This window comes from Rhinolophus sinicus, chromosome 15, assembly GCF_057876585.1.
Source record: "Rhinolophus sinicus isolate RSI-liver-muscle chromosome 15, RSI-T2T, whole genome shotgun sequence".
Classification (NCBI taxonomy): Eukaryota; Metazoa; Chordata; class Mammalia; order Chiroptera; family Rhinolophidae; genus Rhinolophus; species Rhinolophus sinicus.
In genome coordinates, this window is record NC_142515.1 from 174996 (window position 1) to 198619 (window position 23624).

The window sequence follows — 23624 nt, forward strand, 5'->3', positions numbered from 1 at the left end:
AATCGGTAAATATACCGAGCCTGAAATTCTCCTGACGTCCGGATACTCCACTCCACGTAAATGTAGTCAGGAGTCTACGTAACTATTCAACTGCACATTGGGTTACAAGAGTATGACTAATGGAATTTTTGAAACAAGCTTCTAAAATTCCAACATGCTCAGATTCTCAGTACAAAAATATCAGTACTCTGGTCTTGATGGTCTTAAACATCCTGACACACAGCGCTAAACGTTCCCAGGGTTGAGAGATGAGTGCCCACCACAGGAGACAAGCCCTGCTAGGTGGCTTACCAGCTGAGTGACATGTGCTGCCTGATGAATCAGATGCCAGCTGAGGACCTAACCCCCAGCCCCTCCTCACTGAGGCCCCCTCCCACCCACAAAGCAGCTGGGTCCTGCCTTTGTCTCTTTGGATGCGGAAATGTCTCCCAGAGATGCATGGCTTGATGAAACCTTGGATGTAAACAGTACAGACCTTTGGCATCTGATAGAAGCTTCATTCTTTCTTAGCCCCAGGACCATACAACCAAAACAAAACCCTGTTGAATTCTGGATAGCTCTCACAGCTATCTGGCTTGCAGGTGTGCAAGCAAAACCACTCCGGTGACACAAAGCAGTGGGCACACATACAGAGAGCTCAGAGCAGGGGGCAGGGAAGACAGTTAAAGGGGCGGTTTGACCCCAGACAGGAGGATAAGGAGCCGCGCCAACACACTCCAAACGCTCACCCCAACACCGGCCAGCACACCCTGACATGTTCCTCATGTTCACCCCACACCCACCCGCACATCACCTGTGGCACCCCAACACGCTCGCTCCCCACGCTCACCCTGACTCACCGGCTGCCCTGTCCGTCTGCACTGTGGAGGCCTCACTGTTGTTCACTTCCTCCAGAAAACCTCAGGCCCCCATTCAGGACACGGTGGCCCTGCGCACTCATCTCTCCATTTGCTGGCTCTCGTCTGGCCCACCACAAAGTGGGGAGGTCCCCTGGCTACACTGTGGCCCTAGCCACCAGCAATGAGAACTCAGGGGCACCTGAAATAACTAGGATGAGGGGCAACCACAGCACCCAGAGGCCAGGGGGTCCAGGGGAGGTGGGCCACCTACTGGGGGCACAGGGCCCTGCAATGACTTGGGCCTGAGGCAAGTCAAAGACAGAAGCCACAGATGCTGCAGCTCTGAGGCCTAAGGATGAGTCTGGACACCGGAGGCTTTAACACACTTTATATGTGAGCCAACGCCAACAGCATCCACAGCGGCACCTGTGTCTTGCTTCTCCAGGAAGACTTCGCCCCCAGCTCTAGTCAGACTTGGTCAGACTTGGCGACAGATGTGAAAAGTGAGAGAGCTGACCCCAATTACAATGCATCCCAAGTCTCAAGCCAGGCCGAACATCATCTGTCAGAGGAAAGGATGGTGCCAGCCTCCCCGCATGGGAGGAGCGGGCCAGGCTCAGAGCCTGGGCCCGGGTGGCTGTGCCTGGATGAGCCGGTCGGCCTCTCTCCAGCCGGACAGCAGGGCCCCGTGCGTGGTGGAGTAAAATGTCCGATGCGTGGCTTCCCCCGCAAACAGTATCTGGAGCTGCAAAGAAGGGCTGGAGTTAGCACGGGCACCCAGGGTTGAGCTGCAAGCCTTTCACTGCAGCTGGTGAGTGTGTGGCCTTGTTCTTCACCTAACCCCACACTCTGATGTGGCCACGAGAATAGGTGCTGCCGTCACGGAAAGCACAGCCGTGAAGGACGCCTCGGACAGCAAGCACCTGGAAATTAACCATGACCGCAAACAAGAAACTCAACAGGTTTCGGAGACAACATGGAGAACACCAAAAAACCAGAGATGGCAATGAAGAGGGAAAAAAACAAGAACATGTGAAGACCAGTCCAGAAGTCCACCATCCAAGCAACAGAAATCCCAGAAAAAGAGAAAAGAAAAATAGCAAAGATACAATAATGCAAAAGAACTTCCCAGCTGACAAGTGCGGGGCTCAGAAGGAAGCCCGGGTGCCAGGCCCAGCCTGAGATGGATAAGCCCAGTGCATGGGGAGCCAAATGCTCTTCCAAGCTTCCTAAGATTTGAAAATCAGACACAAGGAAGGACTCCAAATGGCTTTGGACTTCCCAATAGCAACACTGGAGAAAGTCTTCAAAACCCTGAAGGCATGATTCTCAAACTAGGGTTTTGTGTGCATTGCGGGGCTTTCACTGGGCCCCACAAGTTCTTGGACTGCTCCCACAAGAAGGTGGGCTCTGTGTCCCGCCCCTGGAGTCTGGGCAAGCTTGCGGAGTGCTGCAGAGTGGGGCTTTCTGACTTCCGAGCTTGGTCGCAGGAAGCGATACAGCTTCTGGCTCTCTGGACCACCTGCGATGGAGCCCTTGGTAGCCATTGCACTGAGGCCCCCATGCTGTAAGGAAGCCCAAGCCACAAAGAGAGCCCACAGCCAGGCGCGCCAGTCAACGTCCCAGACAAGCTCACCTTCAAGTCATCCCAACCCAGGGCCTCAGATGACCCCAGACTTGGCAGAGTCCTGGGGGCAGTGGCTCAAGTCTTCCTGGCCAAGACCTCAGACACCTTGGGGCAGAAACAAGCAATGCCAAGTGCCCACCTACAGAGCCTGTCAGCATAATGAAGTAGTTTCCAATACTGGGTATGGGGGTTTGTTACATAGTGTTCAGGACTGGAGCACCTCAAGTGTAAGGGTAGAAAAAAAGTATAAGGGCAAACTTTCTCTAAAACTTTACCTCCCATCCATCCCTTTCTCAAGCAGCTACTGGAATAAAAGATCTAACAAAGCAAGGCAGCAAACTAAGAGATGGCGCACAACACAGAAATCAGGGTCCAGCAGGAGTGAGGCACCAGGAGCACGAAGGCAAAGGTGGAGGAAGGGGCGCCAGGAGGGGGTGGGGCGGGACCGCGGTGGGCGGGGCCCGGCCCCAGCGGCGCCTGTAAGGGCCAAAGCCGACAGGCACCTTTGCCGGGGAAGGAAGGGAGATGACGTGGGCAGCTAGCAGAGCCCAGGCAAAGAAGTGCACAGAAAGCTGAGCCTCGCACGTACGCGCTCATCACACACACACTCACACGTATACCCTCACACACGTGCACACTTGCTCACTCACAGAGACACATTCACACTCACATGCACTCACCTCACTTGTACATCCACACGGGCTCACACTGACACCTACAAACGGGCAGGAAGAGACGCCCACCACTGCAGCACCTGGAGCAAAGGCGCTCCAGGTAAACACTGAATGGCGCGCTCTCCAAAACTACCCGGTCAGAGCGCTGGGTGAGCAGAGAAGCAGAAGCTAAACCCTTATGTGCCACAGGGAGAAGTCAGTTACTAACGCCTAAACTGAAAATTCGAGAAGTAACAGTATCAAGCACGCACACTGAAGCGATACCATGGCACGTGGAAAACTCCACGCTGAGTGTTGGACAATCATTTCGAACTCTGATGGCAATGTTTTAATCACACATTAGGAGGGTGGTCTTGTCCTTTAGAGATGCAAGTATCTGCCAAAACAGTGATGTCAATAGTGGCACACAGGCCCATACAGGGCCGCCTGGGCAAGGGGTGAGGCAGTGGCAGGAAGCTGGGACGGGGACCCGACGGTTCTACTACTTTTGTATCCATGTGAAGTTTTCCACAATTCAACGTTTTATAAAAAGTGGTGGCATACACGTTCCTTAGAGGGTCAGCTAAAGCATTCTGGGGAGGGGGCAATGAGGTGCCCTCCACCAGCCTCCTGTCGTGTGTTGTTAGTTTCTGAGCCGGAACTGTGAATTCTCTGATGCTTTAAGTTATGTGCGTGTATAATTCTGATAAAAATAATACATTTTAAAATTATTCTTAATTTCAAAAAGAAAATGGGTTCTGAGTGTCAGGGGTCCCAGCCCTACCCACCACTCCCTCGTGTTCCAGCAGCTGCAGGTCTGTCCTGGGGACACGGGCCCTGCAGTGAGACCTGCTGCCTCCTCACCCAGCGGTCACATCATACCTGGGCCTTCTCTCTGTCCACAGGGAGGGGCTGAGCCAGCAGGTCAATGTCGTCCCCGGTGCTGCCCACCGCCACGTAGCTGTAGGAGCCCCTGGTGTACGGGGCACTGTGCCAGCGAGACCTCAGCACGCTCTTGGGTGCAGGGAGCTCTGGGTTTCCTGAACCACAGAGATGTCACATGTTAGCTGGCACGCCTGCTGCGTGTCTGCAGTGCGTCTACCATTTGAAAGACTGAGCAGTTTAAAATGAAAGAAGCTAAGCAGGAAGGAGTTATGAAGACAGCCTCTCCCCGTCTCATCCGCTTTGCTCCACTTGGAATACCCAAAAAGCAGGACCCGCCAACTGGTACCACCACCCATGGCAGGCTGCGCCCGATGCACCACCATGTGACGGCGTTACTGTGCTGAGCCTCAGCGTGCTCATCTTGGAAGCTCTGATTAAGGACAGCTGCATTTATTTTGATGGCACATTCCAGAAGAAAGGAGTGGAAAGTGTCTGCAAAGCCATTTCAGTTCCTCAGGTAACTGCTCCCACCAAGACAAGGAAGGACTGTCCCTGGACGTTCAGAGGCCAACTCAGACCTCCGTTAGGGCTTCTGGTCCCTGCTTAGAGGTCAGCCAGCAGGGGGCACCAGGCAAGCCGTGGCCACATGGTCTGTACCTGTCACCCTGCGAAACACGTGGGTCAGAGACTGGAGCACTTCCTCGTCCGACAGCGTCTCCATGAACTCAGACTCGAGCCCAGCAATGAACCCGCAGAGGACATGGGCAGGCCTGCGTGGGGAAGACAACCTATGTCGGGCCCAGCCCTCCACCCATCACCTGGGTCCCTCAGCGAGGACCCAGCGACCGTGCAGGGAGCCAACACCCACACAGGGTCCACCAGGGAGCTGTCCTTGGGTCAGCGTGGGCCACAAAGAGCCAGGGGCCCTGCTGGGTCAGAACTCCTCAGAATACTGCACGGGGCCTGCTGTGCCCCTCTGCCAACATCTGCACCGCCGTGCAGGCCCAACGGGACTCACTGCTGGCCCGTAGCAGGAGGGAGGCGGCGACACAGTGTGTTCCCACCACACACGTGCTTTAAGAAAAGCTAAGTTTGGGCCGGCCCGGTGGCTCAGAGGGTTAGAGCTCCATGCTCCATGCTCCTAACTCCAAAGGCTGCCAGTTCGATTCCCACATGGCCCAGTGGGCTCTCAACCACAAGGTTACCAGTTCAACTCCTTGAGTCCCACAAGGGATGGTGGGCAGCGCCCCCTGCAACTATGATTGAACATGGCACCTTGAGCTGAGCTGCCGCTGAGCTCCCAGATGGCTCAGTTGGTTGGAATGCGCCCTCTCAACCACAAGGTTGCCGGTTCAACTCCCGCAAGGGATGGTGGGCTGTGCCCCCTGCAACTAGAAAACGGCAACTGGACCTGGAGCTGAGCTGCGCCCTCCACAACTAAGATTGAAAGGACAACAACTTGACTTGGAAAAAAGTCCTGGAAGTACACACTGTTCCCCAATAAAAGTCCTGTTCCCCTTCCCCAATAAAACCTTAAAAAAAAAAAAAAAAAAGAAAAGCTAAGTTCACGTGAAGGTGTGCTCGATGAAGCTATAAAAGTTACTGGGTATGTTAGGCCTGGACTCTGGAACGCTCATCTTTCTAATGTGTGATGGGTCGGGGAAGGCGTCGCACCAAGCACTTCTGTGGACAGCGGCAGCAGCGTCTTGCCAACAGCCCATGTTCGATGGTTTGAGGTGCCCACTGAACAAGCCACTTCTTTCATAAACACCATTTCAGAGTGACTGACAGACCACAGGCTTAGGTGCATGGCACACATTATCTTGAAAAAGAGCAAGTGTGTTTGTCACTAGGAAAACAACTGCACGAATTTAGTGCGGATGATAAAATTTAAGCTATCGAGGAAGAATTAGAATTTTAGAAAACTTGTATCTGTCACCAACAGCTTAATGGGCTCCCAATACCAAGAGACTTCTATGATCAGTGGTGACAGTAATGAATTTAATATTTTAATATTGTGCATGAAATGCATCAACATTTGGAAGACTGAACGAACCACCGTTTTCAGAATGACCAAAAACATGGAGAGGAAAGAGATCCACTCAGAGTACGAGACAGGCACTGGATTTTAGTGGAACAGAGTGAAAATCTATCATGTGGCTTCAGAGTACACAGTGCAGCTAACCTTTAAGAAACTACTACTTCTTCAGTTTGGTGTAGGCCAAAGAACCCGCGATTACCTGAGACCCGTTTAAACTCCGTTCCTCCGCTACATGTGTGTGTGAGCCCCAATCATCTCGCCTTTCAACCAGAAAGAACCTGCAACCGGGCAGCTGCCCACCAACGCCAGACACTAAAGTCATCTGCGAAAGACATGGCAGTGCCACCGTTCTCCCTAAGTTTCGTTTTTAGAAATAGTTATTTTTCATTAAAATTTTATTTATTAACATGGAATAGGTTTACTGTCATTTCAAATACTAAATATTTTTAAATTTCTCAGATGTAGTTTTTAATGTGGTGAATGTATAGATACAACCCACATAAACAAAAGCTCTCTGGAATCCCCGATAATTTTTAAGAGTATATAAGGCCCTGAGACCACAAAGTGTGACAGCCACTGTCCTGGGCCACAGAGTGTCCCAGGATCACCCGGGACCGTCGTCCTCATGACATTCTGAACACAGAGCACGAGCTGCAGAGCCATGCCTGGAGCAGGTGGCTGAGCACACCCGCTGACCGAGCCACCGCCCAGCCACAACCTGGGCACGTGTCCAAGCCCCTGGATATCAGCTTTATCTCCAGGGCAAAGGACACGCACAGGGTCCCCTTACAAGCTGGAGGAGACTGCCCTTCCCTTATCCTGGTCCCCAACCCCACCACGTCTCTGCATGGAGACTTGGAATCATGTCTGGTGTTTACGCTATACCCCTGGGCCACACCACTTACCCCCCAGTCATGTGTCTAAGATCCCATGACTCATAAGGATGTTTCAGCCCATCATCACAGCAGTTTAAGCACTGGCTCCCAGTTAGGGACACTGTGGTCTTTCAAACTCCCTCTGTAACCGACAAGCCCCGGCTTGCCCAGCATCTTGGTAAATCCTTTTCCCCTGTGAACATGACTTCTGGTCCAGCAGCACATCCCAGGCCCTGAGAGGCTGACAAGATGCATTCTGTGGGCTTCCGTCTGTCCCGCAGGGGTCAGGACCAGGGTGTCTGCCAGTCATCAGTGCTTGGGGTGCCCTTGGGATACCCAGCATTAAGCCCCCCAGAAATGCCACACAAGGAATGGACACACTGCTGGATCCCAACCCAAAAGGCCGTGGAACCAGCCCATCAGAGCGAGAGGGAGCATACATACTGGAAGGAAGGCAGGACTATGAAGCCAATCAGCTTCCTGAGCCAGGTGTCCCGCAGCGTGGGGGCAGCATCCTCCAGGGGCGACGCGTCCTCCCACACCAGCTGGATGAGCTGGACGTCCGGCTCCCAGAAGGGCTCCTTGAACTCCAGGAAGATTTTATTGTTGGTCCCAAAGCCGATCTTCCTGATGGCTTCTGCCTTTTCGGCGGGCAGTGGCGGCTCAAAGAATGTGTCCAGGTGTTCTTTAAGGAAACCTGGAATTCATAATTGGACTCGACTTACACCACTTAAGTCTCTAAAGTAGAATCAATGGCCACGGGAACCCCACTGGCCCCATCAGAGGAAGAGGCCCCCAGACACACCATGCCCGCTCGGGACCCACAGCCTCGGTGGCCAGACTGCAGTGGAGGGACACAGAAGGCCCTTTGGCCACCTGCTAGGGCAGGGACAGTTCACACAATGTGCCCAAATGCTCTGTAGGGCACATTGTGTGAATTCCTGAGCCTTCTGCCTCTCTCTCAACCCCTGCAGAGCACGCAGCTCAGAGTCCGAGTGGAGTAGCAGGGAGGTGCACAGGCCTCACCAGAAGCCACATGAGAACCAGTCTGCCTGGAGAGATGTGACAGCACACCCCAATCTCTTTAAGACACAATAGCTCGCAAGTCAGTAAGAGAAGATGGACAGCCCACAGGAAGCGAGGCACCTGCCGTGAGGACCCACAGAGGGGTCCATGCCAAACAGCCATACCTGCCTGTCACGTTTCCAACCCAGCAGGTCTGCTACTGAAACCGATCCCACAGACATAGTGACACAAGTGTTTTTAAATGTGCATGTTAAACACTGTGTGAGACAGAAAAAGTAAAGACAACCTAAATGGCCATCAACATCAAGTAAGATTAAGCAGTGATACCTACATACAAGAAAATTCTATGTGGAAAGAGCAGGTGTGACAGGTCCTAGCTCCCTGGGAACAATACCGACAGTTGCAATAATACATCCACTGAACAAGGGTCGGCAGCAACAACTATGACTAAATAAAGACTGTGATGCAGCTGTGTGTGTGCTATGGAAACAATTACAAAAAGTTTTAAGCCAGAAAATAGGAAAGACCAACGGAGCAGCAAACAATATGTTGCTACGTCTAGATGGCTCCATTTGTGGACAAAGGAGCTGGGTGCTGAGTGAGCTTGCCACACCCAAGCTTTCTGAAAGGACACACCACATGTCAACACCACCACCAGGGTGGGGTGAGGAGGACACAGGAGACACTTCATCTCACATGGGCGCTAACACCTGCGAGTTTGGTGAATCTGGGCGATTGACTTCTCTCTGTTGACATTTGTTTAACGGGATGGGACAGGTAAGTCCCCACGCTGCCTGAGGAGTAAAGAACGCTGGCACAACTTCAACCATCTCCACCTTTTATCAAACTGCCACCTCCTACTCAAACCTTCCGTCTAAGGCATCAGGTCTAGAACTACACAGAATTATCTACATGACTGCTTCCTCGATTACTTTCACTCCAGGGACCTAACCTCCAGAGGCAATCACGCTCTCTCCCAGGGGATCTTCCCTCTGGAGGTCTCCCAACCTTGCCTTAAACTACCTCCACAGAAGCAGGACAGCTGACTGCCTTTTCTCTAAGTGAAATTCCTAATTCCAAAGCCAGCGATTACTACAAAACACCATCGAGTAAATCTACCCAAAACTTAGACTGAAAAGGTGAGCCAGGTGGGAGAAAGCCAGAGGCCAGGGACACCGGGGGTGGAAAGGCGGGGCTCTACCTAAGGGCACGGTGAGGACCACGTGATGGGCTGGGAAGCAGCCTCCGTCCTCACACTCCACCAACACGGGAAACGTCTCCCCCGGAGACCCGGCTTCCTGGAAGCACCCGTTCCAGTGAAGGGTCTTCACAGGCTTGTTAAAAACCATCACGTCCTGGGGCAAAGAGGCCGCTATGTGGTTCGTGAGTCCTTGGTAGCCCCTAGGAGAGAGAGGAGTTGGCACTGCTCAGAGGCCCAGCCTGCGGGCGAGACACTGAAGTAGCCTCCGAGCTCCACCAGCCCAGTACCCAGGAGCAGGGAGGCAGGGAGGGCGGGGCCGCCTCACCCAGGGCTGCCCCTGCGGTTTCTGATCCGCCACAGGAATGTTAATCCCACCTCCACAGCTAATGGGAGGGTCAAAGAGCAAAGGGCTCCAAGCTCCCAAGGTAATGACAAGGCCCCCCTCCCACCAGCGCTGTTCTGTGCTTTGTAGACACAAAGGCCCTCCCCTGTGCAGGAGCCCTGGGGTGGCAATGCCAGATGTGGCACCTGGGAGAGTCCAGCAGGGCAGTCCTGCAAGTGTCTCCCCAATGCTAGTGGAGGGGCAGCCACCGCACAAGGAAGAGCCTGTCTGCCCACCTGAGGCTGAAGCCCTCACACAGCACTTAGCACACAAGGGGCCTCGTACACATGAGAGGAGAAAGCATACAAGATGCGTTTCCTTCATTAATCACTTTGTCTTGAAAAATAATTATTTCCTTTTTCTTAAATGAGCAAAACTAGGGAAATAAACGACCAATCTCTCTCAAACAAGGAAAACAAAAGGTCCCCTTGTCTCTCCCACACCTTGCCTGCCTCCCAAACCTTGACCTGAGGTAAATGGAGGGGGTCCGGGGTGCGTGGAGGGAGCCCGTGGTGCACGGGAGAGGTCCCAAGGGGCCTGGGGTACATGGACAGGGCCTGGGGTGCTGGGAGGGTTGGCTGGGTGGGTACAGTATGCACATACCCGGGAAAAGTGCAGTCCAGCCCTGGCAGGACAGTGTACTCCCCAAAGGGTGCGAGGGCCACCAGGTCCAAGCTGTGGGTGCCACTCACACAGCACTCCACGTTGAAGAAGTTGTTCAGAATGGCCAGCTTCAACTTCTTGGTGTCCTCGTCCTCTGTCCAGCTGGCCATGTGCTGACTGATCTCCGCCTTGAGGTACTCTCCCACACTGGGCACCGGGGTCTGGGCTGCGTGCAGGAACTCCCGGGTCTGGTCTATGAGACTGTAGAACAGAGCGCCCATCTCCGCCACCAGCTCAAGGCTCACACCTCCTCCGGAGCTGGCATAGGACACGGAGGGCAGACCCAAGTGACCCCCAGTTTCAATCAGCTGGTTCTCTTCTGACAACTGCTTGTCCCCCAGCAGCCCGTACTTGGCAGCCAGCTGGAAGACAGGGTTGCCCTGGGAGGGCCCGTGGATCCAGTGAGCACCTATCTCCACGACACCACCTGGGAGGGGACACGAGATGCCACCTTGAGGTTCTCTCCTCACAAAGGTGGTCCTTTAGCTCTTCTCCTGGACCACAGCCAGCCGTGCCCTTCCCAAACATGTTCTGAAAACCACAGGGTCCCTGCGGACCACAGTCCCTCATGGAAAGGCCTGGTCAGACCTAATTTAAGGGGAACACCTGACGGGGAGGGGGGAAGGGGGGTGCTGGCCTGCACCTGCTGGGGGAGGGCACTGGAGGGTGGGCATGGGTGCCTGGGAGCTAACCGCAGGCTGCTGGGGGCAATATCCAGGGGCACCTGTATACAGCCATAGGCTACCTTTCCCCGGCAGGGAATCTGAGTTTCGGGGACCAATGAACTTTGGCTGATTGAGTGGGTAGGAGCGGGTATTCACTCGGGCCAGGTGAGGCTTCCGGGTTGGTTAAGCCTGGCCCAGGCCGGGCGGGAGACGACAGGGCTCAAGCAGCACCCGTTAGGCTCCAGGAATTGGCTCTGGGAAAGGGTTCCGGTAAGGAGTTCCGGGACAGGCCGTTACCGAAGCTGCGCTCCGAGCGTATGCGACCTCCAGCGCGGGCGGTGGCCTCCAGGACCCGTAAGTGCCGGAAGGTCGGGTGGCCGCAGAGCCTTTGCGCCGCGGCCAGGCCCGCGATGCCGCCGCCCACCACCAGCACCCGCGGGCCGCGGGCCGGGGGCTCCGTGATGCCGCCACTCGACTCCATCACGCCGTCCCCGTCAGTCCCCGCGTGTCCCCGCTGCTCCGAAGCGCAGAGTAAGGAGGAGACTGGAGGCAGGACAGAGAAGCGAGGCGGGGAGGAGGGCGGGGCCGGAGGCGGGGCAGGGGGTGTGGCCAGAGGTGGATGAGGGCGCGGGGCGGGGCCGGGGCGCGAGCGCGGAGCGGGGGAGGCGGGGTGGGTGTGGAAGGCGGCGCGCGGTGAGTCCCCGCGTCAACCCCGCCAGGTTCCGCAAGCCCCTCTGGGCTGAGCCCGGGGCTTCCCCTGGAGGTCCGGCCCACTGCCCAGGATGGTGCCTGGGGACGGCAGGTTTTGCGGGCCGCAAGGGAGAGCGAGGGCGAGCGTAGAGGGGTGTGTATCACCGTTGGCCTACGCGCAGGACGCGGGCGGGATGCAGGCGCCGCAGCCCTGGCTGCTGGGAAGTGTGGGCGAGGGTCTCCACAGAGGAAAAGTCGGGCCTGCCGGGCAGGCGGATCGTGTCTCCTTCCAAAGGAGACAGGGGAACGGTGACCAACTAGAAGGAGGGGGAGGCGCCTCCCTCTTGCCTCACGTAGTCGGGCGAGCCAGCCTTCATGGAGGTCAGTGACGGGCGGCAGAAAGTACACATTTAAACATATGATAGTTTCCTCCAGTGCAGTGTACGTGCAAGATGTCGGAAGAGGTGTTGCCATGTGCCCAGACTTCAGGCTGGCCCGTCCCCTGACACTGAGCAGTTTCTGTAGCTGGTCATATCGGCAACCTTCAGGTCGAGACGCCCACGGCGTGGCGCGCAGCGGCCCGCTGCCTTGACCGCAGGGGCGAGGGCTGGTTTCCGTGCTGTTGTGTTTGCTGCCTGCTGGGCCGGTGGCCCTGGGCTCCGCACCCCACTCCCCGAGCCCCTTCCCCACCCTTTCCCTGTCTCGTCCGCCCCTTACATCCCGTTCCCCCTCCCCCCCCGCAGTCCTCTCTCCGCGCCTCCCGCCCTCCTGCTCCACAGGGGGCTGCGGGAGCTCACTGATGACTCCGGACGTCGCTCCCAGGGCTCCGCTTACCGCGGCAGAGGAGCAGCGGAACTTCCAGGTCGGCGCGTGCTGGTCCCGCGAGGCACACCTCGCGTCGGGAGGCGCCCATCCGACCTCCCCCGGGCGGGGCCAAAGCAGCGCAAAGCCCAGGGAAGTAACCCGAGAGTCTTGGCTGCTGTGGGCACGGGGCCCCAGACGCGGCCCTGGGTCAGCTGTGCCACCTCCCAGCTAAGGCTCAGGGCCTAGAACCAGCTCTCCAAAGAGCTGACCTGACCGCCTGGCGCCTGGCCTTCTCACTCAGCCCGACATCCCGCCACTAAGTTGGGAAGGGCCAACTGGCAGTCCTGTGAAACAGTGCGTCTGGAGTGCAGCCCTAGTGTCACTTATCAGCAGTGGAGGGCAGCCCTCCCTTGGGGGAAACTTTACCTCCCTTCCCCCCCACCAGTGCTGCAGGAAGCAGTCTCAGGTTCAGGGAGTCTCCCTCCTCAAAGGTTCCCCTACAGGCCTGGCTAGGGTTTCTTAAGGTTTAACTGAGCTGAAGCCCAGGGGGGTCCCAGGCATCTGGCCTACCACTGGGTACACTTCCGCTGGCAGATTAAAGACTCTTTGGGAGCCTGAACTCTGCAAACTGGTCTCTGGGTCTCTCACAGGTATGCCCTGGGTGGGTGCCCTAATGTGACCCCTGAAGTCAGCCTCCTAGTGGAGCCTGGACAACCCAGCACACTGTCCCTGACCTGGCAGCATAATGCCGCTTTGCACGGGCCTGTGGGGCTGTGAGGGACAACTCTGCATGCTGGTCCTGCAGTGATGGAGGCCTGGTACAAGGTCCGTGGCTGCTCCTGCAGACTGGCTGCATCAGACCTTGGACCTCTCTCAATGCGGCTGACAGCTGTTGCCACACCTTTAGATGGCAGTGGTGCAGCCCTCGACCCATCCCCTGGTTCCCTCGCCTGTTGTTTTCAGCTTTCCTGTCCCTCTACAGTCTGCCAATGGCCACGCAGCAATGGGCCCCACTCAAGGTATTTGATGACACTCCACCCCAGGCATCTGGTTTCTCCTTGAGTGGGGACAGCCTTGAAGATTTCCGGCTTTGCCTTTCTCACCCCCTCCAGGTCCATCATCTCCTCTCCTTTTCCTGGTAAAGATCAGGATAATCAGGGATTGCAGAGGCCTATTTAGGAAGTTTTAGATTCCACTCTGACTGTTCCTGGGTGGGGACTCAGCTGAAACAGGGTTTGGGGGACCCGAACTTCCTTTGGGTTCAGCCCCCTGGGTCTTCTTGTTGATTGACGTGATCCTAGTGCATGAAGGCAGCGTCTAGTTGGCTCAGTCCCTGCTCGACCAGTACCCCATGGTGGCCCACACCAGCCAACGGGTAAAAATGCCCTGGTCCCACTGACACGTGACCACATCAGGATGGGAAGCCTGGGTGCAAGCAGGGGGTGATTGGAGATAAAGCAAAGTTACACAACTGAAATTGACATGCTTGATTTATGGCCGGGGAGAGAGGGCGACATCTCTTGACACCTGGGGAGAGAGTACCTTGGACCCCAGGAGGTGCAAGAGGACCCTTCATGCTCTTCTTATCCACTCCATGTAGCACCACTGCCTGAATCAAATGGCAGCTACCGCCGACACTCTGACCTTTGGCTGGGTCTGTCATCCCCGCCTCACGTGCTCAGGGACACTGGTGGCCATGTCAGTGCTGCACTGTTCTGCTATGTCTGAGGCCACCAGCAGCAGCTGCAACACACAGAGGGCATGCCTTGTTTCATTCTGACTGGTACAAAGTCATGGGCTTTTCCTGATGCCCGAGGGCCACCGATGGTGACTGAGGCTGCAACTACTCGGTGACACTGCCCATGGCTTAAACCAATCAGGCTGTTCATTTTTTGTGAAGAGCTTTATTGATTAGAATTTGCACACCAGGGGCAGCCTGATGGCTCAGTTGGTTAGAGTGCGAGCTCTTAACAACAAGGTTGCCGGTTCAATTCCCACATGGGTCAGTGAGCTGCGCCCTCCGCAACTAGATTGAGAAAAACAATGACTTAATATTCTGGAAAAATACAGTTCCCCAATTAAAAAAAAAAAAAAAAAAAAAAAAAAGGGCTGGCCCGGTGGCTCAGGCAATTAGAGCTCCGTGCTCCTAACTCCGAAGGCTGCCGGTTCGATTCCCACATGGGCCAGTGGGCGCTCAACCACAAGGTTGCCAGTTCAATTCCTTGAGTCCCGCAAGGGATGGTGGGCTCTGCCCCCTGCAACTAAGATTGAACACGGCACCTTGAGCTGAGCTGCCGCTGAGCTCCCAGATGGCTCAGTTGGTTGGAGCGCGTCCTCTCAACCACCAGGTTGCTGGTTCAACTCTCGCAAGGGATGGTGGGCTGTGCCCCCTGCAACTAGCAACGGCAACTGGACCTGGAGCTGAGCTGCACCCTCCACAACAAAGACTGAAAGAACAACCTGAAGCTGAATGGTACACTTCACAACTAAGATTGAAAGGACAACAACTTGACTTGGAAAAAAGTCCTGGACAGACATGTTCCCCAATAAAGTCCCGTTCCCCTTCCCCAATGAAAAAAAAGAAAAAAAGAATTCACACACCATAAACTTCACCCATTTAAAGTGTACAATTCACTGGCTTACAGTGTATTTAGAGTTGTGCGGCCATCACCACAGTCAAGCTTAGAACATTCCCATCACCCCAAAAGGAAGCCACTGATGCTGCAGCAGTACTCCACAGCCCCTCTCCAGCCCCTGGCGACCTGTTACCCACGTTTTGTCTCTATGGGTTTGTCTGTTCTGGACCTTTCCTACAAATGGAGTCATACACTATGTGGCTTCTTTTACTCCGTTTGTTTTCAAGGTTCGTCCCATCATGGCATGTATCAGTACATTTCATTTCTTTTTTCTTGCCCAGTAATATTCCATTGCATATTCTAATGTGTCACTGTACGGATAGATCACATTTTGTTTATCTATTCATGAGTTGATGGACGCTTGTTTTCCCCCCACTTCTGGGCTATTTATGAATAACGCCGCTGTGAACATTCGTGTACCAACTGTGTGCATGTACGCTTCACTTTTCTTGGGCATGTGTACCTATGTGGGGGATTGCTGGGTGACATGGCGACTCTGTGTTTAACCTTTAACTCTGGAGCATGAGCTGGGACAGGGAGAGGAGCGAGAAAATGACATTGGCCACTCCTAGGAAACAATGCTCAGGAATGAAAAAGTCGCCACATGATGCCTCTGGAAGGAAGGATTTTGCTAATTTGTCTCCTTTTCTAAGCACTCTTGCCCCTCCACTCCTAACCCGCTGCAAAGCAGAACACCTGATTCCTTGGTGCTGTAACTGTCCACTGCTTGGATGCCGTGGGGTGAGACAAGGGAAGTGTTTCCCTGGGGCTGAACCAACCCTGAATACAGACAGCATGGTCACAGCTCCACAGCCTATCCGTTCCCCAGTGTTGTGTTTGTGAGCCCCACAGCCGGTATCCAGCTCAGAGTCCAGGCCTCCAGGCAACCCCGGTGTGGCTGCAGGTCAAGTCACCTGGGAAGTAGGGGGAACGTGCCTGCCCCACACAGCCACCCAAAAAATGGGTGGACAAGAGCCGAAGGCCAAGGCAGAGCTAACCCCCACCACTGGCCACGAGAAGAAAGGAGGAGACGCAGGCCAGGTGGAGAGCGAGGCGCGGCGGGAAGCCGCGGGCCCGCACGCAGGCGCGGGGCTCCGCGTGGGGGTGCCGCTGGCCTCCCCGGGCGTCCGGGCGAGGGTCCCCCGTGGGCGGTGAGACCCCGCCAGGCTCTGCGCTCAGGGCCCTTAGGGCTACTGCTGCCGTTTGGAGTCAGCCAACAACCGGACGTCGGGGGCAGGGAGACAGGGAGCGGAAGAAGGCGTAGCACGAGCAGACGCCCACACGTCACACGCGGCGGACCCCGCTCCCACCCCTGACCCGCGTTCCCTCCCCGGCTCGTCGCCCCGCCCAGTCTCAGCCGCCCCCTCCCGCCGCCGCGCCGCTGCCGCGATATCTGCGCGGTCTCGCGGTGCCGGCCGTGGGTGGGGCGGGCCCTGACTGGCGCGGCCGGGGGCGGCTCCGCGAGCGGGAGGGCGCGCTGCGGGCGGAGCGAGTCGTCCCTGAGCGCCATGGCCGCCCTGCGTGCCCTGCTGCCCGTCGTCCGCCGCCCTCTGCGTCCCCGGCCCGGCTGCGCGGCGCTGCGCCCCTTCGCCTCCGGTGAGTGCGGGGCTGAGCGGGGCGGGCTCAGGTTGGGGCCCGAACGGCCGCCGCACCCCGGACGCCCGGCTGACCCGCCGCTGCAGGGGCGCTGACCGAGTGGCACCCTCCCAGCGCCTGCTGTGAGCTCGCTGAGCCCTGGGGTCCCTGGTGCCCCTTCAGCTCCGGGGACTACGGACTGAGTGCGGAGGCCTCTGCCATTTGAGCGTTTGGTGTTGGTTGTGAAGTTCTGCTGGGTTTACATGACTTTAAGAGGATGTGCAGTGAGGGCCTCTGGAATTGGAAATGGCGCTCGTTTTGTCCTGCGGTCATCCTGTCCAGGCCCATCCGTGTCCACTGCTTCTGCCCCGGACAGCCGGGCGCGCCTCTTGCACCCACCTGCAGCGTCACGGCTCCAGTGTCCCTGAGCTGGGGTCCTCGCTCACCCGTGTGTCCTGTTAACTACCTGTTGATTTTGCCCTAAGTTCTCCTGGACCCTCGGCTTCTGCAGCCTGGCCTGTAATCAGCAGTCATTTCCTGGTCTTGCGTGTGACAGGCATACTGCTGCTAAGCACTTGGCATGTGTTACTTCAGTTACTCCCACTGTGATCCCACTGGAGAGAGCAGCCACTCCCACAGGCGGACTCACACCTTAGTCTTCTCAGGCTCACCTTCCTCTCCAGGTCATTGCAGACCCCCACTTCTGAGCCAGCTGCCCCTCTGGAGATGGAAGCCCCCTTGGCCTGTGTGTGCCCCCAGCAGGCTAATCTGTCCACCCCATAAGGCCAGAACTGGTTCTGCTCACAGCTTAATTCCACTCGCCTACCTGGCATTTGTTGAAAGAGCGAATTTCCCCATGCCTGCTTATTTATGCAGAATCACAGGCCGTCCTGTGCACCTTCTGGGGAGTGCTGACCCACGCATTTTGGAGAAGGAAGGCGACTGTTCATTGCTGTGTTTTTGTTTGTTGCCCTTTTTTTTTTTTTTTTACTTAAGCAAATGTTCAAACATCCGTGAAAGCAGACCGTATTGCAGTGGTGACCCATGCGGCTGAGAGCCGTGTGCTGCAGCCCACGAGCACTGGGCAGGGGTCTGTCGGGGTCACTCTGTGTACTTACGGGGGCACATCCACCTAGGCTGATGCCGACATTAGTGAAAACGGCCCTTTCTTTTCTCCATCTAGAAGCCGACTTTAAGTACATCCTCACAGAGAAGAAGGGGAAGGGCCGCAACGTGGGGCTGATCCGACTAAACCGGCCCAAGGCACTCAATGCGCTCTGCGACGGCCTGATGGCTGAGCTCAACCAAGCCCTGGCAGCCTTCGAGGCGGACCCTGTCGTGGGAGCCATCGTCGTCACGGGCGGGGAGAAGGCGTTCGCAGGTGGGTAGCACGGTGGCAGGTCACCCAGGTGTGCAAGGGGCAGTCTAACCGTGGTCACGCCTATGGTCTGTGGCATTGCAGACAGACTACACCTCCAAGGTAGCGTCAGAAGAGCCAGTACAGTTCGGGGTCCCTTACGTGTAAGCTGGAGATGGGCTGGGGAATTGCTTAGATGAGGCATTCTGTGTGTGTGACACTCAGGTGTATCCCACCGGGAGAATAAATTTATTCAGAGTGATTCGTGTCCTCGGCTGTCACATATGGTATGTGTTGAGGGCTCAAGTGACTAAGGAATGAGCTCAGCCTTCTGAGCCCACCTCGCGTCTGTTTCCTGTCCCATGGTCCCTCTGCATTACCTCCGTGAACAAGTACCCCAAGGTACTGTCCCCACTGTCCAGCTATGTGTCCACATGGCCATCACTGCGCAGGCCAGGCCCTGTGCCGGCACCCCAGCTGCCATCGTGCCTGCACATGGAGGACACCCAGTAGCTGCCCGTTGGTTTGGGGGACCCAGCAGTAGCAGGGCCATGCATGCAGGTAACTGGGACCTCATTTCCACCAGCTGGAGCCGATATCAAGGAGATGCAGAACCGGACGTTCCAGGACTGCTACTCCGGCGGGTTCTTGAGCCACTGGGACCAGCTCACCAGGGTCAAGAAGCCAGTCATAGCTGCTGTCAATGGTTATGCTGTGAGCGTTCTCCTTCCTCTCCCTCTCTCAGAAGTCTTTACAGAATCGTGCTTGTACACATGACACATAACCGGCTTTTATTTGGAAAACCCAAGTCTAGTTCCCAGGCCAGTAGGTCTTTCCCCCAGTGGTGTCAAAGAGCCAAGGCTGTAAGGAGAGGGGTCTGCTTTTGTCCATGAACCCGTCCTCACCATGGCCCTGGGGCTCCCTGGAGTATTTCTCCCCTCTCTTATGTCAAGGGCACACGTGTTGGATTTCTGTGCCATTGTAATGACTTTCCGACCTGCGCTGCACCCAGAAACTACCTCTCGCTGCCATTGAGAGCTGTGTGCTTGGCTTGGGGCCCCGGAGTCTCCTGGGGCATGTGGATTGCTCAGACGTGCTGGGCTGATAGCCTGTAGAGAGTGACGAGCATTTCAGTCTGTGGTCGTTTAGTCAAGTTCCCTTGGGCTAAGCTGGGGCCAGCGAGTAAAGTTTGTTGGGACCGTTGGTTCGCTCACTGCCCTCAGCAGACTGGCAGTGCTTGTTGTCTGGCCCTTTACAGAAAGAGTTGGACGGCATCAACTATTCGTGATTTATGGGAACACTTAGCTAACTTGCTGTACCCTGGACTGTGTTTCATTTTAATAGACAATTCAAATAAGTAAACAGTGATTTTCTGAGTGAGTTCCCCCAGTGACGCCTCATGTTGTTTTGCAGCTTGGTGGTGGCTGTGAACTTGCTATGATGTGTGACATCATTTATGCTGGCGAGAAAGCCCAGTTTGCACAGCCGGAAATCCTGCTGGGAACCATCCCAGGTAAAGCGAGGCGCCATCTCTAGCATAAACTCCGCAGAGCCTGTCAGGTCTTAGGTGCTTATGGGCTTTTTCAGGAGTAGACAAAAGCTTGCTTACACCTGCGGGGGTGTGGGGGGCCTGTCTGAGCCATTGCTCCCTCTGCCGACCAGCACACTAAGTGTGAGTGGACACAACAGCACTCCAGAGTGGCCATGGGGCCACGGAGCTGTGCCGGCTTCTTGAGGGATGGCCAGATCCTGTGTCAGATGCTGTTAGAAAGGGCTGACTACGCAGTGGCTTAGGATCCTTGTGGGTCAGAAGCTCGGAACAGGGAACATGGTGACCAATGGCCAGTGCCGAGAGCTTGTGCCCAGAGGTGACACAGGTCACATCTGCTCCGGTTTCAGTGACCAGAGCAAGTCCCATGACCTCACTCAAGTTCAGAGCAGGAAATCAGACCCTCAAATGGAGGTCAACAGGAGCAGTGGGCAAAGAGTGGCACCTCTGCCCCCTGAGGCCCACCTGATGAGGGCTCCGGGCGTATATCTGCCCTGCGGGTAGAGCCTGGTGCCCGGGGCATCTCCTACAGCCTGGCTGGGAAGGAGGGTATGTCCGATGGGCTGAGGGTGAGGCGAGCCCTGCTGAGCCTCGCTAGCACTGGGCTCTTCCCGTCCCAATACCAAGGTGTCCCCTTCAGTGAGGCAATGCCTGAGTCTGCTGGACTGTGCTGTGTCCCTCAGACGGTCCCCTTGGCTCACCCTGGCACCCAGAGTTCACTGTGGTGTGGATGACTCTCCAGATGGTGGGAGGGAGTGTTGTGGGGCTGGCCACCCACAGGGTGTTAGAAAGAAGGGCACATTCAGAACATCCAGACCCTGAGGGGTCAGGCGGTGTCTGAAGCCAGGAGCTGTGAGCCGTGTGCACCTGTCCAGAGTCTGACTCCACACGCGAGGTCCTGATGCAAGGGCCCAGGTACCAGAAGTGCCCCCCCCCCAGAGGTCCACCTTCAGCCCTAGAACTTGCCGGCAGCATGTCTGTTGCATCTTGGCTTGAACCAGCCGCGGGGCCAGCTGTGACCAGCAGCCTTCTGCCCCTGCAGGTGCCGGGGGCACCCAGAGGCTGACCCGCGCTGTTGGAAAGTCACTGGCCATGGAGATGGTCCTCACTGGTGACCGGATCTCAGCCCAGGATGCCAAGCAAGCCGGTGAGAGCCAGGGTCGCCCCATGGAGCCCCTGTGTGTAGTGGGGAGGGAGGGCTGCATCTAGGTGTTTCCTGGGTGGTCAGCACAGGGCTGTCGGGTGTTCTGGGAACCCAGGGGATCTCTGCCTCTTTTATTTGATATGCTGTATGTACAAAAGAGTAGCTGAAACATATGTACAGGTTAAAGAAGAATATTAAACCATCTGCTTCCCAAAGCTCAGAGTACACAATGGGGGCTCTCCGAGACCCTCCACACGCACCCTCTCTCCCCACCCTCAGTGACCTGTGTCTGCGTGAACCCCATGACCACGGCAGATGGTGTGGAACCCTTCCCGTGTTGCTGCAGCCCCTGTTCACACCCTGAAAGGCCTCTGCTGTCGAAGCGTCCTTGACATTCAAAGTGCTCTTTCCACATGTTCACCTTTTTGTGTTTCAGGGCTTGTAAGCAAAATTTTTCCTGTTGACACATTGGTCGAAGAAGCCATCCAGTGCGCAGAAAAAATTGCCAGCAATTCTAAACTTGTAACGGCAATGGCTAAAGAGTCTGTGAATGCAGGTGGGGCTCTGCCGTTAGGGGAGAGTGGAGGGGCTGTTGGGGGTGCTTCTATCACTGTAGAAAAGTTCTGCATTCCCGCAGTCAGCATCTCAGTTCATAACTTCGGGGTTTTCTTTTTAGCTTTTGAAATGACGTTGACAGAGGGATGTAAGCTGGAGAAGAAACTCTTCTATTCAACTTTTGCTACCGTGAGTAAACAGCATTCAGTAAGGAATCACACATGTTCTGGCTGTAGATGTTGTATCATCACATCCCATTCCTCTCGGTCAGAGCTGTCCACTTCCCCTGTGTCTGCTCAGCTGTGTTCTCTCAGTGAGCATTGATTTTGCCAGTAAGTCCAGTATGTGGGAGTTCAAAATGACGGCAACAGGGTGATTCCTGTTACGAAAGGTCTTATGATTGCACCGTAAATTCAGTCTGCAGACTTTTCCTGTATTGTCCCAGTTACTTAGGCTGCGGTTCAAATGTATTCTGATACTGATCTGAAGCCTTGGAGCAATATTTGCTAGGATTTCTGCCAGTAACTTAATGGAAGTTATTCCTCTAATAGTCATCGAAATTCATTTCTTTTATCATCAGAAAGTCATACCTAGGTGTTTTATAACAAGAAAAAAATGGTTTGGCGTGTGTGTGTGCGCATGTGTGCATGTGCTCACAGGAAAGGACACAGGTCTGAGTTCCTGCCTGGTTGTCACCCTGGTCATTCAGGGTCCTACTGAACTCAGGTGATTACTTGGTGGATGACCCACCTCCATGTGTCTGAGGTTTTCTGTAGCTGAGAATTTATCCTTCACACAAGGTCATGGTTCCTGAGTGACCTTCAGCTGGAAGACAAAAATACCCACTCCAGGCCAGCCCTGCTCGCTCGGGGGGAATTTGGACCAGTCCCAGGTCCCCAGGTGTCCCCACAGCAGAACCCCCTCCTACCCCCTAGGAGACGTGGACAGGCGGGGGCAGGGGGAGCCCTGAGACAAGACAAACGCAGTGAGCTGGCAGGAGATGGAATGTCTGAATGTTCCCTGCTTTTCCTTTCTCACCAGGAAGACCAGAAAGAAGGCATGGCCGCTTTTGTGGAGAAGAGAAAGGCCAACTTCAAAGGCCAGTGAGAGCTGTTGCCTTTGCACCAAGCCGCTACTTAAAGGAAAAATGCGGTCATCCTGTTCTAGGAGCAAATAAATCCTCTTTTAAAGGCCCCAGAAGTGACGCTGGGTTTGGGGGGGCAGGGCGGGGCCTGGCTGGGGGGGACAGGGAGATCTCGGCCACACAACTGCTTGCAGAAGTTCCACCCAGGAGCCTTCGGTGCGTTTCAGTTTCCACCTGATTTCAGGAACTGAGAGGTTTCGATGCCAAACTGTCACTCTGTCCAGCACATCGGACTCAGACGGAAGCGCATCCCCGTTTCCTGCTGTGTGGCTAGAGCTGGTGACTGCCTGCTTTGCTGCTGGGTGCTCGGAGGAGACGTTCCATTGTCTAAATGACAGACTTGGAATCACACTGTGCCTCTCTTAATCGTCCCTAGAGTTGAATGTTCTGTCTACCTTTTTAAACTTTGTTTTGCCATTATTAAGTGACAACATTCAAACAACAGAAGTCCTTAAAGTAAATCACCCTGTCACTCTCACAGGTATGTAGCTTTGAGGATTTCTCTGTCCCCACACGCACACTGCTATGTACAGAATCTGCATTCCACACCCTTCTCTGAAGTGCACTGTTACCTTTCTACATCTGTCGCACCAGGGCACCCTCTTCTCATTTGAGTAACACTCTATTATAGTAAAATATATGTAACGTAGAATTTACCATTTTGAGCATTTTTAAATGTGCAGTTCAGTGGCATTAAGTCTAGTCGCAGAGTTTTGCAACTGCTTCGTCCCAGGCAGAAGCTCTGTACCCATTAAACGGTAGCTCCCGTTTCTCCCTCCCCAGCCCTGGTGTTCTCTGTGCTACTTTTCCTGTCCCTGTGAATGTAGTATGACATGTCCAAAGTCCACCAAGGTCATAGCCTGTGATAGTTCCTTCTCTTTGTTGAATGTTTCCACCCGCACTCTTTTCAGCGGTCGGGAAGTATTTCATGATCTTGGTATGTTGTAACTTAGAATTCCTGTGGCATTGTGGGACTGCCATCCAGTTGCTGGTTGTCAGACTGATGGATACACTGCTTCTGTGCATGTCTGTGATGCTGAGAGGTCAGCCTGCTTGAGCTGGGGCCCAGCCAGTGCCCCGTCCACATGTCTGAGGGCCTCTTAGTGCTGGGCTGGCCGAGTCTCCAAGGTTGACATAAGGACCGCTTGCTTCTGGGCCCCTGGGGTGTTTGCGTAAAGTGCATATTCTGGGCCTGGGTCAGAACTGCATGGGACCCTGCTGTCCACAGTCTTGGCGGCATCCAGTGGTGTAGGAGGTGCCCAAGCAGAAGTGCGGTCAGCGGCTGTCACACTTAGTGCCACCTGCTGTGGAGA

General features: G+C 55.3%; 2 protein-coding genes across 2 annotated transcripts; one reads left to right on the top strand and one right to left on the bottom strand.

The window, feature by feature from the left end:
* Positions 1-1212: 1212 nt before the first annotated feature.
* Positions 1213-11456, bottom strand: PAOX (polyamine oxidase). Its single transcript, XM_019728327.3, has 7 exons — positions 11155-11456; positions 10133-10619; positions 9148-9347; positions 7365-7617; positions 4662-4774; positions 4002-4159; positions 1213-1584 (listed from the first exon to the last, which is right to left on the bottom strand). Exons 1-7 carry the CDS (start codon positions 11336-11338, stop codon positions 1456-1458), a joined length of 1524 nt encoding a protein of 507 aa, XP_019583886.3. The 5' UTR covers positions 11339-11456; the 3' UTR covers positions 1213-1455.
* A 4958-nt stretch (positions 11457-16414) lies between these two features.
* Positions 16415-22967, top strand: ECHS1 (enoyl-CoA hydratase, short chain 1). Its single transcript, XM_074338736.2, has 8 exons — positions 16415-16583; positions 17746-17943; positions 18506-18633; positions 19333-19432; positions 20511-20615; positions 21049-21168; positions 21289-21356; positions 22209-22967. The coding sequence occupies exons 1-8, from the start codon at positions 16496-16498 to the stop codon at positions 22272-22274; spliced, it is 873 nt and encodes a 290-aa protein (XP_074194837.1). The 5' UTR covers positions 16415-16495; the 3' UTR covers positions 22275-22967.
* The last annotated feature ends 657 nt before the right edge of the window (positions 22968-23624 follow it).